The sequence below is a fragment of the Panthera onca genome, chromosome C1 (genome assembly GCF_046562875.1).
Source record: "Panthera onca isolate mPanOnc1 chromosome C1, mPanOnc1 haplotype 2, whole genome shotgun sequence".
Classification (NCBI taxonomy): Eukaryota; Metazoa; Chordata; class Mammalia; order Carnivora; family Felidae; genus Panthera; species Panthera onca.
In genome coordinates this window covers 8,708,286-8,726,954 of record NC_138346.1, presented here as the reverse complement: position 1 = coordinate 8,726,954, position 18,669 = coordinate 8,708,286, and the positions used below count along the sequence as shown (strand labels likewise).

Below are 18,669 nucleotides of genomic sequence, written 5' to 3'. Positions count from 1 at the left end.
AGGAAGGCGGGTTCAGCTTCAGATGAGGAAAGTCTGAGTGCTTCCTTTTGCCTTGTACAGCCTTGCCTCTCCCCCACCCAGCAGTCCTGCTCAGGTGAATGGTCCTGCCAGCTGCCCCCCCCCCCCCCACTCCTCCCACCCCCCCCCGTAGCTCAGAGGGACAAGCCCCACGATCCTTCACTGGGAAGCATCAGTCCGTGCCTGAGCACAGAAGAGCTGGGCCACAGATGTGGCCTCATGGGGTCAACATGGAATCCTCTAAGGGTCACCAGGCTGTGGCCTTGGAGCTCGCTGAGGCTGCTCTGTCCCCAGTAAAGTTGTGCCCGAGTCTGAGTTCCAGCGGCTCTCTTCAGGCCCTCAGGCCTGCTCCCTGAAGAGTTAGTATGGTTCCCAGGCCAGTTTTCTCATGTTCAGAACAGTGGGTATTCTTCTTTTTTTTTTTTTTTTTAATGTTTATTTATTTTGAGAGGGAGCAGGGGAAGGGCCAAGAGAGAGAGAATCCCAAGCAGGGTCCACATGGAGCCTGACATTGGACTCTTTCCCGTGAGCTGTGAGGTCATGACCTGAGCTGAAACCGAGAGTCAGACACTCGACCGACTGAGCCACTCAGGCAGGTGCCCCAGAACAGTGGGAATTCTTAAATTGTGCCAGGTGTTGGGTCCCGCCCTGCAACTCCTGGAAATGCACCCTTGCCCCCCCTATTTCTGTTTCTGTTGCGACCTAGCAAACCATCTCAGGCTTAGTGGCATAAAACAACAATGTCCACTTATTATCAGCATCACCTTGCCTGGCCTGGAACCGTGTGCTTAGGCATTTCTCCCTGGCTGTCTCGTGGGTTCAGGGGAGCCATCCCCAAGGCTTCCTCACCCATGTGCACCTGGTGGCCAGTGCTGAGGCGCCCGACTGGAACGCCTCTGTGACCTGGGCTTTCTTGTGGCATGGTGGCTGGGTTCCCAGGATGAATGTCCCCAGAGAGAGCCCGTGGAAGCTGTGTCACCTTTTCTAAACCAGCCTCTCGAGGAACTCTGTGTCATTTCTGCTGCAGTCTCTTCATCAGAAACAAATTCCTAAAGCCAACTCACATTCAAAGGAAGGAGAATGACGTTCCACCTCTTGATGGGAAGGAGTGTCAAAGATGTGGCCATCATATTTTAAAACCACTACCCCGCTGGCATCCTTTGCGTTTCAGAAAATCGCCCTAGTTCTCCAGTAATCCTCGTTCAGACTCGGTCTTTGGACCCCTAGGCACTGGCGGAGGGAAAGTGGTGGGAAAACCTCCCTCATTCCTGAGTCTCAGCCAGCCCTTGTCACCCCAACATACCCCGCAGCTTTTGAGGACAACTTTCTGCCAGGAACCAGTCCTGTCTCTCAGAAGTGGCCCAGTTTTATGGATAAAATAAACCTGGGAGGGAGGGGTAGTGTAAAGGGAAGAGCCTGTGTTTTTCTACAGATCTTCCCTTCGGATTTCAGCAAGGAGACCAGGGTGTGTGAGCCCTCTTTAGGTTTGATTTTAATTGAGTTTTCTGAGGCTAGCCAAGCAGAATGTCGGTGGAATTGAGCCTGGCAGGCGCAGCGTGTGTCCGTGGCTGAATAAGCCCCATGATGCAGTATTGCCATGGAGATCAGAGGTGAGCTCCACAGGGCACTGGTACCAGGGGCTCAGGCCCAGGCCCCATGTCGTGACAGCCCCTTGTCACCAGTTTGTCCCCTCCTCCCACAGTTACTGCTGCAGTGACCACAAGGCGCAGACATGCTCCCAGTTTTTTTGAATTCTAGACTTAGGTGTTGTTTTTTACATTGAATGGTTGGGCAATATCATTATTCTGCGTATCTTGAGAGGAAGGTTTCATGAGTAAGATTTCCACAAGCTTTTGAAGAAGGCAAGAAGAGTGCTTGGAGTGGAAAATTCTCTCAAAAGGAATTACATTTTAAAATGGTACTTAGAATAAAAACTCAGGTTGGAAATACAGCATATTGTCTTACTATTTTACCTAGCCATCCAAAAAAAGGTACAGAGGGGTGCCTGGGTGGCTCAGTCAGTTAAGCATCTGACTCCTGGTTTCAGCTCAGGTTGTGATCACCAGGTCCATGGGTTTGAGTCCCTCGGTGGGCTCTATGCTGATGGCACAGAGCCTGCTTGGGATTCTCTTTCCCTCTCTCTCTGCCCTTCCCCTGCTCGCATGCGCTCTCTCTCAAAAAATAAATAAATAAATAAATAAATAAATAAATAAATAAATAAAATAAAAAAAATAATAAAAAGGTATAGAAATGGTATCTTTTAGTATTTCTGCCATTCATTGATCTGACCTCTTCAGAAAATGAGCAACTGACTGTTTTTCTAGAGTTTAGAGCCCTAAATGGTATTTTTAAAATGATGATCTATATTCATACATCTACATCATAATTTTCTTTATTCGGTACTCATGGATTAGCAAAATAGCAAAGCTGATTTATATCTGAATACAAAGAAGAAAGAGTATGTCATATTATAAAGTTAGAGTGATTGATTTCAGATTTTTAGATGTTAGAAAAATAGTTCCATGTATTTAAAATATATCATTTTGTCTTGAGCAACAAAGGGGTCTCTAAAGTTAAATCTCATCCACTCTTTAAAAAAAAAAAAAATGCAACATATTTAAAGTAGAAGTGTTGAGAGACAACTTGATGGCTTGGCCATGGAAGGAGAACTTCACTTTTGTTAGTGTTTCACTGGATGCTGGAATTACCAGAAAACTTTCTGTGACCTTAACTGACATTCTTTTAATTGTATATATCTCTTTGTTTAAAACTAGGGAAGTACTTCTTTGGACTTTTGTACAAATTATGTAAGTAGTTGTGAAATATGAAATAACTCAGTTTCATTAATATAACCTGGGATTTCTAGTAACACCTCTCCACTCAAAGTTGAGCTGTTGCACAGCAAGGGATCTTGGCTTAGTGGTCCTTGTCTCATGAAACTTTTGAGAAGGCAAAAAGAGTCAAAGTTCCTTTTACTCTCAGAAATAAAGTTGAGATTCGGCTTGGAGCTGGAGCCGAATCGCTTAACAGTAATGGCCAGGTCCTGTTTGTAGCCAGTTAAGGTGTCCTCTGGGTGACATCTTTGTACCACAGGCTGTTCTGTCCAATGGCGTATTTGAACTGGTCACAAATATTTCAGCCCACCTGCCCACTTCTCTCCTTTCTGTGGCTTCTGGCAGTTAGGTATTTTTCCTCAGGTGTGCCATACTTTGATACTGTCATAAATTCCAATTCTGAGTTCCTAAGGCAAAAGTGCCACAAGTAGTCCCTTACGTTTAGTTAATTGCACAGTGACTTTCTGAGAATTCCTTTGTGCAGTCCTCTTTCGAGGGGACAACTTTGGACACTTTTTTTTGTTCTTTCTTTTTCTTTTCCTTTCTTTCTTTCTCTCTCTCTTTCTTTCTCTCTCTCTCTCTCTCTCTTTCTTTCTTTCTTTCTTTCTTTCGAGAGCACAGCAGGGGAGAGTGGGAGGAGGCAGAAGGGGGAGAGACAGAATTTTGAGCAGGCTCCATGCTTAGTGCCGAGCCTGACGTGGGGCTCGATCCCACGACCCTGGGATCACAACCCAAGCCAAAATCAAGAGTTGGATGCCCAGCTGACTGCACCACCCAGGTGCCCCAATTTGGGGACTTTTATATTGATGATTTGTGAGGTTATTTGCCCCGGTTAATGGGTTTTGGGACTTCATCATCTGCTACTTGGCACATGTTAAGAAAGTTTGCACAGGTACTCTAATAGTCATTGCCATGAAGTAGAATTATGACTATCCTGTAGAATTTTTATAGTTGGATGTTCTGGTTTATGTAATTTGGAATTTTGTACATATGAAAAAGCCTTAATACTATTTAGCATAGGAAGATGGTAGTGACTCCTTCCTTCTCCCTAATAATATTTAAGAAAAAACTTGACAAATGATTTCCATAGATGTCTTCCAAAGTTTCAAGTGCTAGATGTAAATTCATGCCAGATGACTTTTTTTTTTTTTTTTTTTTTTTTTTTTTTTTGAGCAGACGGGGTGGGGGGGCCATGATTGGGTAAGGGGCAGAGTGAGAAGGAGACAGAGAATCCCACACAGGCTCCGTACTGTCAGCACGGAGCCCGAAGTGGGGTTCGAGCTCACCTAGTGCGGGGCTTGAACTCATGAACCAAAGTCAGATGCTTAACCAACTGAGCCACCTAGGCACCCCATGGCCTGAGAACTTTTTAAAGTTATCTTTTAATACTGAGATTTGAAGGATGCTAAATAATAATAGTAACATTAGTTCATTATTATGTGATATTTGAGGTTTTAATAGTTAAAATATTTGACTTCTACACATAATTGTAATTGAGATACAGTTCACGTGTGATCCTCATAGCTATTTAGAACACAAATTAAGAGGAATAGATAATTTAGGACAGTGGGGCTCAAACTTGTGATATGCATCAGAGCCATTTGGAGAGTTTGTTGACAATATGGTTTCTCAGTCCCCACCCCGTATCCATAAAATCAGTCTCTGAAGGTGAAGCTTGATTATCTTTACTTTTGGATGATTCTGACGTTTCAAATTTTGCATACTGCGCCTTTAGGGTTTAACCCCTGGTTTTTTCAAGTTGTCTACTTGTATGGAAATATATTTAGGAAATCTTTGACCCCTTTCCATAATAGCTATTACTTATTGATTGCCTCTTGTGGGCCAGAATTGTGCTAGGCACTTTGAGTATATCTGTTCATTTAATTCTCATACTAACTTGTTTTTTGTATGTGTGCTTTTTTTTTTTTTTTTTTTAGGTTGAAGTATAGTTGAAATACAGTGTTGTATTAGTTTCAGGTATACAACATAGTGATTCGACAGTTCTGTACATTACTCAGTGCTCGTCAGGATAAGTGTAGTCCCCATCTGTCACCATACAATGTTATTACAGTATTATTGATTGTTTCCCCTATGCTGTACAATCCTCACAATAACTCTTCAGGGTCATTATCATCATCCCCGTTTTATAGGTTAAGAAATGAGATCAGAGAAGTTAGGCGTCTTGCCCAAGATTATCCAGCAGAAAGTGGTAGAGTAGCCGCTTGAGCCCAGGTCTTTAGGGTTTTCAAATCTCTCAGTGCATGGATGAAATGTGTTCTAAAATGATGACAGTGCCCAATTAGGACAAGAGTAGTTAACTTGGGTTTGGGGGCATCGTCATTTCCTTCTGTCCAAACTTTGCCTTCTGGGAGGGGGAAAAGGAAGATGGGCCAAAGGAGTGCTGACACTGGATAAGATTCGCTATTCCGGCTGTGTCCAGGGTGGCTTGGCCATCAAGTGCTGTCCCTGGTGCAGCGTCCCAGAAGAGAACCCTGGAACTTTCCAAGGCTGCCTGCTCTAGGGCCCAGTGGGGTGGTTTGTGCTTTATCAAGCTGGCAGACCGAGCACCTTGAATCTTGCCTAATTCTGGATTCTAGCTTCCTCAGCATTAGGCAAGTAGCCTAACCTTTACCGAAAATGAAGAGCTGGCCTGCAGATACGGATTACCTCCAGACAACCTCACGGGGCAAACACAGAGGAAAAGCTGTAGGTTTGCTTCACCCAGTGTGTGAGCTGGAAGAAATACTGAGTTTGTGTCTTTTACACGGAGAGAGCAACTACAAGAAATTGCATGGGGCTCAGTCAAGGAAATAGCTTGTGTGAGGAAAACCAGTGACGATTCAGTTGAACTACCAGAGACCAGAAATTGAAAATCAGTGGTCACAAAGCACTTTGTAATTAAATGTGTCAGGAAATAGAAGTAAAGTGTTTTTTTTTTTTTAATATTTATTTATTTTTGAAGGAGAGAGGGACAGAGAGTGAGCAGGAGAGGGGCAGAGAGAGAGGGAGACACAGAATCCGAAGCAGGCTCCAGGCTCTGAGCTGCCAGCACAGAGCCCGATGTGGGGCTCGAACTCACAGCCGTGAGATCATGACCTGGGCCGAAGTCAGATACCCAACTGATGGAGCCACCCAAGTGCCCCAGAAGTAAAGTGTTAAACACGAATAATATCAAGTTCATTGTGACTGCAGAACATTCTGAAAGCAGGCACAATACTGCCTTGAGAAGAGTATATTTTTTATCTTGTGGGTTTTTTTTTGTTTTGTTTTTACTGTTGTTTTGTTTTGTTTTGCTTTAATGTAAATCGTCTTCCTAGAAATGTCGCAGCAGCTCCACCAGCAGCTGATAGAAGCCGAGCGTAGGTCAATGACGTACCTGAAGCGGTACAATAAGATCCAGGCAGACTACCACAATCTCATCGGGGTCACGGCAGAGCTGGTGGATTCCCTGGAGGCCACGGTCAGTGGCAAGATGGTAAGGAAGATCCGCATCTGCTTGCGTGTCTGTTTGGAGCTAAAGCAGTGTTGAGGGCCTGGGCTGTGTTAATGGGATTCCTGGCCTCTCCCGGCCAGTGACACCTGCCCCCGTGCTTCACAAAGCCAGACGTATAAAGGAGACCACGCCAACGTTCCATGCCCATGATTGTGCTGCCCACAGTATTTTGTCCGTCTTTCCTGACATCTTTATTTCTCTACCTTACTCTTCACGTTGGCAAACGGTAAATTGTCTGGCAACAGAAAAAAATAATACGGAGTGGCATAAAAACGAGGGGGAAATATACTGCTGCTATAAAAGAAAGTTACAGATTTTCACATATTGATTTTATATCTAGCCACCTTTCTGAACTCTATTAATCTGATAGATTCTGTTGATTGATACCTCTGTATTCTAGACTGGCAGTCATATCATCTTCAGATACTGATTGTTTTGTTTTATATTATGTTTTCATTATTTGTAATGACTTTTTTTCATTCGCATAGTGGCATTGTTGACTACGGGACATTATCGAATAATGGGCCTCCTTGTCTTATTCCTGACTTTAAGAGGAATGACTCTAGTGTTTCACTTACTAAAAAATTAGAAGTATAATAAAATCCCTTTGTAGAAGTGTACATTTTCTTTAAAAGTGGAATAATTAGCACATGCAATTTTAAGAAATAATGCAGAGAGGCTTGGCACGCTTTGCCCAGTTTCCCCCAAGAGTAACATTTTGCATAACTAGGTTGCAGTACCACAGCCGGAACATTGACATTGATCCAGTCTATTGATCTTATTCTGATTTCTCCAGTTTTGTGCTCTTGTGTGTATGTTAAGTTCTGTATAATTTTATTGCCGGTGTAAGGTCGTGTATTAAAAGGACACCTGGCTGGCTCAGTTGGTAGAGCATGTGACTCTTGATCTCAGGGTCATGAGTTCAAGCCCCAGGTTCAGTGTAGACATTACTTAAAAAATAAAATAAAAATTTTTTAGTGACTTAAAACTATGACTATAAAATAATATGTATTATAGAAAATTTTAAAAATAGAGAACTGTGCAAAAATACGATTAAAATCACCTGCAATCGTGTCACTCAGTAACAACACTTGTTAACATTCCACATTTGTCGCAGTGCTTGGCTGCACTAGACGGACTCTGGTTCAGGCAAAGTTTTCTATTTTCCTTAATACCGCATCGTGCATTCTTGAAGACATGAGGTGTTCGACGAGCCTCACCGTTAGCGGCTCAAGTCCGTCGTGTAGCAGTGCTGCGCGTCGTATTAATGTCCAGGTTGGACATCGAGGTTGTTTCCAGCTTTTGACTTTCATAAATTATAAATATAGTGGGAGGAGATGAGCCTCTGTTACGTTTTAAATTTTTAAATTTTTAAATTTTATTTATTTTTAAGATTTCATTTTAAGTAATCTCTACACCCAACATGGGGCTGAAACTCACAACTCCAGGATCAAGAGTCGTATGCTCCACTGACTGAGCCAGCCAGGTGCCCCTGTTACATTTTTTTAAAGTTGATTTTCGAGGTTGCAATCTGTGCTAAGGTGCTCCAGGAAGGTTTTGCTGGTCTGGTTCCACTGGGAGTCCTTATCTTTATATCCTTGCCAGTCCTGTCTTCATGTATTAAAAGGACACCTGTATTTGTTGCAACATTTGTATTTGTATTTGTAAATTTGATCATTGAGAAGTAGTCTCGGGATTGAAATGTACCTCACATTGTTTCCACATGACAGTGAACATTTTTTATATGCTTCTCATTCATTGAATGCAGATTTATTGCAAGCTTACTATGTGCCAGGCCTTCCCTGTTCTAGGCCTGTGGGATACATCAGACAACAAAACAAAGATCCCTGACCTCAGGGAGCATACATTCCAGTAGGGGCGAGAATAATAAATAGTAAATATAAGCAGTAGATAATAGATGACATCGTCGTGTGTTAGAAAATGACAAGCATTGTGAGGAAAAAAAGGAACAGGGTGGAGGGGATCAGAGTACGTGTGTCTATGGGCAGGGGACAATTTTAACTAGACAGGCAGGGGGAGCTTCACTGGAAGAGGTAAGGGAATTCGTTTCGCAGCCCTCTGGGATTCTCCCAGAATTCTAGGCCAAAGGAAGAGGATGCAAAGGACCAAAAGGAGAAGTGTGCCTCTCCCAGTGAAGGACAGAGAGCAGCACCCAGCAGGTCAGGGCCCCGAGGACCATCGTTAGGATGTCTCTACTATGAGTAAACTGGGGAGCGGAATAGGGGGGTGGCGTGGTCTGGCATGCTGTGGAAGGATTACCTGCCTTTGTTTTACAACAGTCCTCGGAGGGCTGGAGGAACCAGGGAGACCGGCAGGAGGGGCTTGCGGTCACGAGGGGAGACCTGGTGGTGGTGGTGGTGATGGCAGCCAGAGCCAGGGAGGTGCCCCTCTGGGTGTGTTATGAGATAGAGCCGATAGTGTTTCGTGCTGGATTGGACCTGGGCGGGGGTTTGGGGGTCAAGCATGACGCCAGGTTTTTGGCCTAAGCTGTGGGAGGGCAGTGGTGCCTCCGGCCGCGCTGGGGAAGGCCTGGGGTGGAGCAGGTTTGGGGGAAATCAGGACTACAGCTGTGGGCATCCCTGTTGAGACACAGGCCATTCAGAATTCATCTTTTGTAAATGTTTTCCTTAGTTTGATTTTTGGTTTTTAAATTAGTGTTTCTTAAGTTAGTAAAATTGACATGTTTATATAGTCAAATCATTTTATCAGTTTTTCCCTTCATTCATCCTGCCTTTTCAAAGTGTTAATAAAGGAGCTTTTCCCACTAAAGGAGCCGGAATATTCACATTAATTTTTTTCTGTTGGTCGTTTGGTTTTGTTTTGTTTTAATTTTACTTTTAAATCTTTAATCCACAAGGAATTTGTTTTGATAGATGATATAAGAAAGAAATTTATCCCCCCACCAGAAAAAAAGATAACCATTTGAGCCAGAACTATTTACTTCTTTCCTCACTAATTTGAATGGCTACCTTTATCATGTAGTGGGATTTTAATTTTTTCCATTGATCTGGCTATTCTTAAGCTACAAATGCATTGTGTTTTTTACTATAGTAGCTTTTTAATACGTTTTAGTATCCTGCACTGAAAACCTCTCTGTTCGTGTGAAATCATAGCCCGCACACTGCTGAAAATTGCCTGGTATGGCCATTAGCTGGGGTGGTGGCCACATGCTGAAAGAGGATGCAGAGAGGATGGGCCAGTAAAGATCATGGGGAGGTTTATAGATCATGCTTAGGAGCCCCTGATTTGTCCTGTAGTTAGTGAGGGTCTTTTGAAATATATACCTTAAAAAATGGACTTTTTAAATTAACTGGGGTTTTTTTCAGTTTTAATAATAGCATGCGTTGACTTTAATACAGAAAAGTATCAGAAAGAAAACAAACATGGCTTCTATAACCTCTGTTGACAAAGACATGCCCGTGATTAGGAGGTTCAAACAATACAGAAATAAATAAAAAGAAAAGTATTTGCCTTCCTTTGCCTTCTCTCCTTTTAAAACATAGCTACCAGAATCCTGGTGTGCCTCTTACAGCCAGAGTCGATGTGACATCAGGGGTGGCATGGTGACCAGAGATGGGCACATGAGCTCCTGCTGGAGTGCGCAAGAGGCCCACAGACCACCAGGCAGGGAGAGATGGGGCGGGGCGGCAGGGGCAGGGACTAGACTTGTAACTGGCTTGTTTTTGTTTGTTTGTTTGTTTTTAATGTTTATTTATTTTTGAGAGAGAAAAAGAGAGACAGAACGTGAGCAGGGGAGGGGCAGAGAGGGAGGGAGACACAGAATCGGAAGCAGGAAGCAGGCTCCAGGCTCCCAGCTGTCAGCACAGAGCCTGATGCGGGTCTCGAACCCATGAACCGCAAGATCATGACCTGAGCGGAAGTCAGATGCATAACCAACTGAGCCACCCAGGCGCCCCTATAACTGGCTTGTTTTTAATGTAAAAAAAATACACGTTTGTGGTAACAAATTGGAACAAGTCAGAGTAGTCTATAGTAAGGAGCAAAAGCCCCCTCCCACACGGTTTCTTAGTGTCACTTCTTTATTGGTATTCAAGATTAACATTTGCTTGCGTCTTATTTTAGAACATTTCTAGGCATAGGCGTGTGTGTGTGCATGTCTGCACGCGGCCTACGTATACGTGGGATCATATGACCCATTATTCTTCTGAAACTCGCTATTTTACTTTCGGTATATCTTGGAGATCTTTCCACATGGCCACATAGCCCTCATTCCTTTCTAGGCTTGTACATTATGCCATTGTAAGAGCGAATTATAATCCGTCAGATCTCTGATGGTGAACGTTTAGATTTTATGTTTGCTATAACAAAAAAATGTGCCAATGAACATTCTTCTATATACTGTATACCTTTGAAAACAGGTAAGGTAAGATCCTAAGTGTGGAATAGTTAGGTCAAAGGTTATGGGCATTAACATTTTGATACATGTTGCCAAATGATTTCTCCTGAGATTTCAGCAACGTCTACCCAAATCCCTGGGGGTTTATCTGTATCTGTGTTTATTTCTCCACACACTTGCCAACACTAGACACGATTATACTTTGAACTCTTTCCCAGTTTGGGAAGTAAAACTTGGTGTTCTGAATGTTTCAATTTACATTTCTTTAATTATGCATGAGGCTGAATATATTTTCATATATTTGTTGGCCATTTATACTTAGTCTACTGTCTATTTGTGTCCTTTCCTCATTCACCTGTTTTAAGCAAGAAAGTGACATAGTCAAATTTGCTTGTTAAAGAATTGGTTCTGGTAGCAGTTCCAGAAGTCAAAGGAGAAAACAGTTTCAGGAGTAAAGGGTTTATGCAAAGTCTCGGAAGCCACCGAATACTTTAGAAGACTAGAACTGAAAAGTGCCCAGTGATTTTGACATAATAGAAGGTCAGTGGTGATGGCCTTTGCCACAGAAGTTTCCACAGAATGATGCGTCTAGAAGCCTAATTGCAGCGTTTTGGGAGGTCCAGGGGAAGTGAGACAGGAAATGTGGGCTGTTCTCTCGAGCACCTTGGCTGTGAAGGAAGAATACTGGGAGGGTGGTTGATAGATGGAGACCTAAGGTGGAGGAAGGGGAAGGTACTTTTTAAATATGAAATATATTTGGATGTGTTTTTAGGTTGTAGATAATGAAAAGTCGTAAAAGGAAAGGTTAAAAATACAGGATGAAAAAGGAACCTTTACTTTTCGATACTGTGGACATTCAGAGGAAATGGACGCGGGCTGATGTGGGAAGTGCCCCCTGGAGATGGGGTGCTGCTTTGTCTGAGTCGCTTCGCACAGAGCTGAGTGTCAAGGGATGAGCACAGACATCTGCCATGGATGGACAGGGCCTTTGGTGTGTCTGAAGCAGACCAGAAGTTTCCAGTGGGTAGACGGAGTCCCCCAAGGAGAGGAGAGGATGCGGTCCACATTCCCGGTGCTTTCTAACCCATGAATGGGTGGGGGGGGCCTCACGTGGGGACAGCTGAGTAAGGGTGGGGTAGCGGCCAGTCACGTGACCGTGTGGGGGGTCACCACTCGGCATCAGGAGGCTGAGGAAAGGGAGGTTTCCCTCCCACTGTCAGGCATAGAAAAAAACCTGGAAGAGAGCAAAACGGTTAATAGTTACCTCCAGAGATTGGTTTGTAGGGAAGGATGGGACTGGGGAGAGGTTGGGACACTTGCGCATTTGGAAGGTGCATTCTTTTTATAAAAAGAAAAGATGTAAAATGAAAAAGAACAAATCCTGAGATTACTACCTGAGAGGCTGTAAGCCAGTCCTGAGTCACAGTAGCTAGTGAGCCGGTGAGAGAAGCAGCCAGAAAGGCCAGAATAGAGTGGCATTGACGGGACGGCAGCAGACTCCCACCCACAGGCACTCGATACAAATGCCTCTGTCATTCATTCAGTAAGCACGTACCCAGCCACCTGGCATGTGCCAGGCATACGTGTCATTCTCGTTCACCCTGTCACCATGACCCACAGAGGCAGACATAGTTCATTTCACTCGACAGGTCACAAGGCAAGGGGCGGAGCCGCTGGTTTTCCCAAGTCCGGGACTTGAGCCCAGATCTTTAGATTTGAAGGCTAGCATTCGTTTTACCACACTGTTGGCCCCCTGATTGACTTGATTGCTTGGATTCATACACGCCCGCACAAACGGTTTAAAGTCTGTTCCTTTTGCGTGACAGTGGGAGTACATCTACTGGAATTAGGTAATTTAAAATATGACAGGCCGTGATCATACCTGTAGCACGTTAGCAGTTTTTTTCTGTCAGGCTCAGGGCTTTAGTGCCCAAGAACCCCTGGGTTAATGCAAAATTCCATCTCTGTACCTTCCAGAAAGCCCAGCAAGGGACAGCTCTGATCATTGCTGGGTCCCCTGCTGTCCCTGGGGGGGGGGGGGTTCGTGCCTCTCACCAGCCGCCCTCCTGTCCTCTTTGCAGATCACGCCGGAGTACCTGCAGAGCGTATGCGTCCGCCTCTTCAGTAACCAGATGCGACAGAGCCTGGCCCACAGTGTGGACTTCACGCGGCCTGGGACGGTAAGGCTCTGTGCCCCGGGTCTGCGCCCCGAATTTAAAACTAGCCTAGGCGTGCCTGGGTGGCTCAGTCGTTGGGCATCCAACTTCAGCTCAGATCATGATCTAATAGACTTTAGCCTAACAAAAACAACAACAAAAAATGAAAGGGTGAGGGAAAATAACATTCAGGAATCTGCATTTCACCTGGCTTCAGGGATCCGTAAACTCCCAGAAGGAAAAGAAGGCTGTGTTTGAAGAGGGAGCAGCTGGGAGCTGGCCTCCTAGGCATGGTGGGAGAGAGGCACGGTCTGCTCTTCCATTTGGAGCCCTTTGGTGCCAAGGGCTGGTAACAGTTATCAAATCAATAGGAAAGGAAGGAAACTTCTTTCCTTTTTTAAGAAATTACTGCCATATTGGAAGCTATACAGTCGAAGCAGGCACTCTCTTCTTTTTCTCATTTAACTTTTTCCTTGGAATAACTACAAACTTAGAGAAAATCGCAAAAATAGCACAAAGGATGCTTGTATACCCTTTACCCAGATTCGGTGACTGTTGGCATTTTACCCGTTTACTTTGTCTACACACACACGGACACACACAGGCGCACACACACACACACACACACACACACACACACACACACAGTCTGCTTTCTGAGCCATTTGAGAATAAATTACATATACCATGGCCTTTTACTCCTAAATACTTCAGTGTAGAGTTAATTTCTTACTAGAAGTATTCTCATGTACAAGGATCAACTTCAGTAAGTTTAATATTTTATGATACTCTTACCTAATCTGTGCATTTTCCAATTTTGTCAGTTTCCCTGTTTAAAAAAACAGGACATTTCTCTTTTTGTGTTTCATATTTTCTCACGATTCGATTCAGGGTTTGCATCCCAAGGCAAAATATTACATAGGTGATATCGTGTCCTTCTTAAGATATAGCTCATCTGGAGGCAGATGGTGTTGAGTTGGGGTTCTTAACCATGAGTATACCCATGTCTCCTCAGGATGTTTTCAAAGGTCTCGAACCCGTGTTCCTGGGGCTCACCCCAACCTATTGCCTGGGCCCCAGGCTGAATGGTAGAGCCAGATCTGTACAATTGGGAAGAAAGCACCAGGAGATCCCGAGCCGCACACCCCCCTCCCCCCGCCCCCCTGCCACCATGGGTCAGAGCCACAGCTTTTTTTTTTTTTTTTTTTCCAATATATGAAATTTATTGTCAAATTGGTTTCCATACAACACCCAGTGCTCATCCCAAAAGGTGACCTCCTCAATACCCATCACCCACCCTCCCCGCCCTCCCACCCCCCATCAACCCTCAGTTTGTTCTCAGTTTTTAAGAGTCTCTTACGCTTTGGCTCTCTCCCATTCTAACCTCTTTTTTTTTTTTTTCCTTCCCCTCCCCCATGGGTTTCTGTTAAGTTTCTCAGGATCCACATAAGAGTGAAACCATATGGTATCTGTCTTTCTCTGTATGGCTTATTTCACTTAGCATCACACTCTCCAGTTCCATCCACGTTGCTACAAAGGGCCATATTTCATTCTTCCTCATTGCCACGTAGTACTCCATTGTGTATATAAACCACAATTTCTTTATCCATTCATCAGTTGATGGACATTTAGGCTCTTTCCATAACTTGGCTATTGTTGAGAGTGCTGCTATAAACATTGGGGTACAAGTGCCCCTATGCATCAGTACTCCTGTATCCCTTGGGTAAATTCCTAGCAGTGCTATTGCTGGGTCATAGGGTAGGTCTATTTTTAATTTTCTGAGGAACCTCCACACTGCTTTCCAGAGTGGCTGCACCAATTTGCATTCCCACCAACAGTGCAAGAGGGTTCCCGTTTCTCCACATCCTCTCCAGCATCTATAGTCTCCTGATTTGTTCATTTTGGCCACTCTGACTGGCGTGAGGTGATATCTGAGTGTGGTTTTGATTTGTATTTTCCTGATAAGGAGCGACGTTGAACATCTTTTCATGTGCCTGTTGGCCATCCGGATGTCTTCTTTAGAGAAGTGTCTATTCATGTTTTCTGCCCATTTCTTCACTGGGTTTTTTGTTTTTCGGGTGTGGAGTTTGGTGAGCTCTTTATAGATTTTGGATACTAGCCCTTTGTCCGATATGTCATTTGCAAATATCTTTTCCCATTCTGTTGGTTGCCTTTTAGTTTTGTTGGTTGTTTCCTTTGCTGTGCAGAAGCTTTTTATCTTCACAAGGTCCCAGTAATTCACTTTTGCTTTTAATTCCCTTGCCTTTGGGGATGTGCCGAGTAAGAGATTGCTATGGCTGAGGTCAGAGAGGTCTTTTCCTGCTTTCTCCTCTAGGGTTTTGATGGTTTCCTGTCTCACATTCAGGTCCTTTATCCATTTTGAGTTTATTTTTGTGAATGGTGTGAGAAAGTGGTCTAGTTTCAACCTTCTGCATGTTGCTGTCCAGTTCTCCCAGCACCATTTGTTAAAGAGACTGTCTTTTTTCCATTGGATGTTCTTTCCTGCTTTGTCAAAGATGAGTTGGCCGTACGTTTGTGGGTCTAGTTCTGGGGTTTCTATTCTATTCCATTGGTCTGTGTGTCTGTTTTTGTGCCAAGAGCCACAGCTTTTAATTAAGGGGAAGAAGGGTCTGCACATTAATATTAGGGTCTTCATAAACAGAGACATTTTTTAGTATTAAGAAAAAATTTCTAAGCTACCTCATTCTCAAGTCGGTTTGAAGCAGCGTATTGAGAAAACACAAATAGGAGAAATTGGAAAGAAATAAATTGTGGTTAGAACTCACAGAAACAGAAAGTAAAGTAGTGGTTGCCAGGGGGTGGGGGAGGTGGGAGATGTTGGTCAAAGGGTGTAACTTTTGGTTATGAGATGAGTAAGTTCTGGGGATGTAATGGATAGCATGGTGGCTATAGTTAACAGTGTTATATACTGGAAAGTTACTAAGAAAGTAGATCTTAAACGTTCTCACCACATACAAAAAAGTATGTGAAATGATGGATGTGTTAACTAACCTTGTTGTGGAGATCATTTCACAATATATACATGTATCAATTCATCACTTTGTACACCTTAAAAGTACACAGTATTATATGTCAACTACATCTCAGTAATGCTGGGGTCGGGGTGGCGGGGAGGGGGGCAGAAATTGTGGTTAAGAGAAAATGAGGGGGGCGCCTGGGTGGCTTGGTCGGTTGAGCGTCCGACTTCGGCTCAGGTCATGATGTCACGGCCCGTGAGTTCGAGCCCCGCGTCAGGCTCTGTGCTGACCGCTCAGAGCCCGGAGCCTGTTTCAGATTCTGTGTCTCCCTCTCTCTCTGACCCTCCCCCATTCATGCTCTGTCTCTCTCTGTCTCAAAAATAAGTAAAAACGTTAAAAATATATATATAAAAAAAAAAAGAGAGAGAAAATGAGGGTAGGACAACACAAGTAAGCCGTGGCTATGGCTAGTACAAAACAGAAGCTGCTGTATGGCCGCAGAAGCAGGCACACACCCAGCTCTGAGCTTCCTAGCGGCCCGTGCAACAGGGGCACGTGAGCAGTTACATGATATACTTAGCAGGAAAGAGAGATGCTTGTGTAATGTTTATTGCATATATTTGTGTATTTCACTGCATCTAAGACAACATACGGCCTGCACACGCAACCTAGGAAGCCCAGCAGCGAAGTGAGTCCCCGCGAGTCACGTTCCCCAAACAGACCATTCCAGTGCCACTGATGCGCTCTCTGTGCCCTTTAGACTGTCAGCTTTGTTGTGGATCTTCACAGAAAGGACACAGTAACATGGTGGAGAGCAAGTGTCCTTGACCCCATCGCCCGGCTGCTCACAGAAGTCTCGTAGAGCTGTTGGTTGTGGTGGCTGCACCACACATGGGCACGTGGTTATGGAAGCTGCACAGTCTGTGCTTTAGGATGCGGCCCCGGGGATTGTAGCCTGCAGAGAACTTCGGGAACCAGCCATTTGTGCGTGGGGAATCCGCCATTTTTAAATGTCAGTAAAGCACGCAGAGACATCGGAGTTTCAGAAAATTAACTGCCCCGGGCGCCTGGGTGGCTCCGCTGGTTAAAGGTCCAACTTTAGCTCAGGTCACGGTCTCACGGTTCATGAGTTCGAGCCCCTCGTAGAGCTGTCTGCTCTCGGCACAGAGCCCACTTCAGATCCTCTGTCCCCCCTCTCTCTCTACCCCTCCCCCACTCACACACAGATACACACAGTCTCTCTCTCTCTCTCTCTCTCTCTCTCTCTCTCTCTCTCAAAAATAAATAACCATTTAAAAAATTTTACTTCCCTTAGGGCCCTCCAGGATGAGGAGCTTCAAGCCACATCCCTGAGGACTGGCTGAGTTGACCCTGTGTGTACCCTGTATGCTTAGCTGTAAGTCAGCTAAGAGCAGAGCTTACCAAAAATGATGGCTTTCTGGCAGTAATTAGCACAGCAGGATCTGTGTCTAATAGAGCCATTCCTTTCCTCCCTGCCTTACACTTATTAGTTCAGCAAATACTTTGTGTTTTTCAGGTCTGTGTTGTAAAATCCCATCCTATCTACACATACAGGTATCCTTATATTTTCATTTTCTGTTGTCAGAGTGATGCATCCGGCTTATTTAAAATGGATATCATGTTAATAAGGAGCAGTTTAAAAGAGGGAGGGAGGCACAACATAGCTGATACTTTGTCCCATGAGACATTAATTCTTTGTCAACAGACTACTGCTACCGTCCTTCCTGCTTATAGTTGTATTAAGGTAGAGGTTCCAGGCCTTAGAAACCAGAGGAGAGATCATGAGCTCTGCTTGTCTTACTTCCTAACCATTTTTGTCCTCTGAGTCACTGACTTAGGAACAGACAATAAAAGCTACAAACAGTCTTTTATTATTCCCATAGATTTCTCTAGACGATAAAGAGTGGATATGAGTCATTGCAAAAGGAGAACATTGTTGTAAAAGTATAACAGTGGTGGACTAAGATGTCTGCAGTCCATATATAATATCAGATTTATAAGGGATGGAGAGGAAATGAGGGTGCAGTTTAGAGGGGGTGCCTCGTGGTCGAACAGTAGGATTGAGAAGCGAAGCGTCGCTTTCTTACTTGCCAGGATATGCTAGGTCCGAACAGAATGACATCAGTTTCAAGATAAAGAGGTAGGCATGAATCAGCTTCCTTTTTAGCGTGATCCTCGGTCGGCTCCTCCTCAGTGTCGGTCGACCTTGAGTGTTTGAATTCACTGTCCTCTGTAAAGGAGCTGGGCCGGGCCCATCAGAACACTGCTGGTATCCATAAAGTTTAGTACATTTGATACTGGTTTTTAAATCTGGCTGTTAAGAATCTGGCCTTCTGCAACCTCTCTCGCTGTTGAAAGTTCAGGACTCAGTAAATAACACTCTTCTGACCCCTGAGTTCTGAACCACTTGAAAAGTGGGACAAAAGAACAAAGGAAAGAGGAGCTGACAATATTGCCGTCAACTCTGATGAAGCTTATACGGGAGAATGTGGATTTTATTTGTAGACAGATGGGCGTCCTGCGTTTAAATCCTGGAATTCAAGAAATGTGACTACCCAGTCACGTCCAGCTCTGGCCAAGCCCCTCTCCTCCACCAGCACCACAGGCAGCGGGGACCTGCAGGACTGACCTCTGCTCCCGGGGCGGGGGTGGGGGGGGGGGGGGTGGGAGAGGCTTATTCCCTCTGGGGAAGCAGGGAGCTGGGCGGTGCATGCCCAGTCCACTCCTAAACCCACCAATCCAGGAAGTCAGCCCTGCAGCAGGGGGATTATGCTGGTGCAGGACCCTGCAG

At 44.5% G+C, this 18,669-nt stretch overlaps 1 protein-coding gene across 6 annotated transcripts in view; it reads left to right on the top strand.

Annotated features, from left to right (window-relative positions):
• Window positions 1-18,669, top strand: part of ARMC9 (armadillo repeat containing 9) — a 152,813-nt gene that overhangs the window by 25,103 nt on the left and 109,041 nt on the right. For 5 of the 6 annotated variants that reach the window (XM_078450788.2, XM_078450786.2, XM_078450787.2 and 2 more), the window contains exons 8-9: window positions 6,170-6,327; window positions 12,805-12,903. In XM_078450788.2, coding sequence (XP_078306914.1) covers window positions 6,170-6,327; window positions 12,805-12,903 — 257 coding nt within the window. The remainder of the gene's footprint in view (window positions 1-6,169; window positions 6,328-12,804; window positions 12,904-18,669) is intronic. The other variant, XM_078450789.2, reaches the window with a different exon arrangement.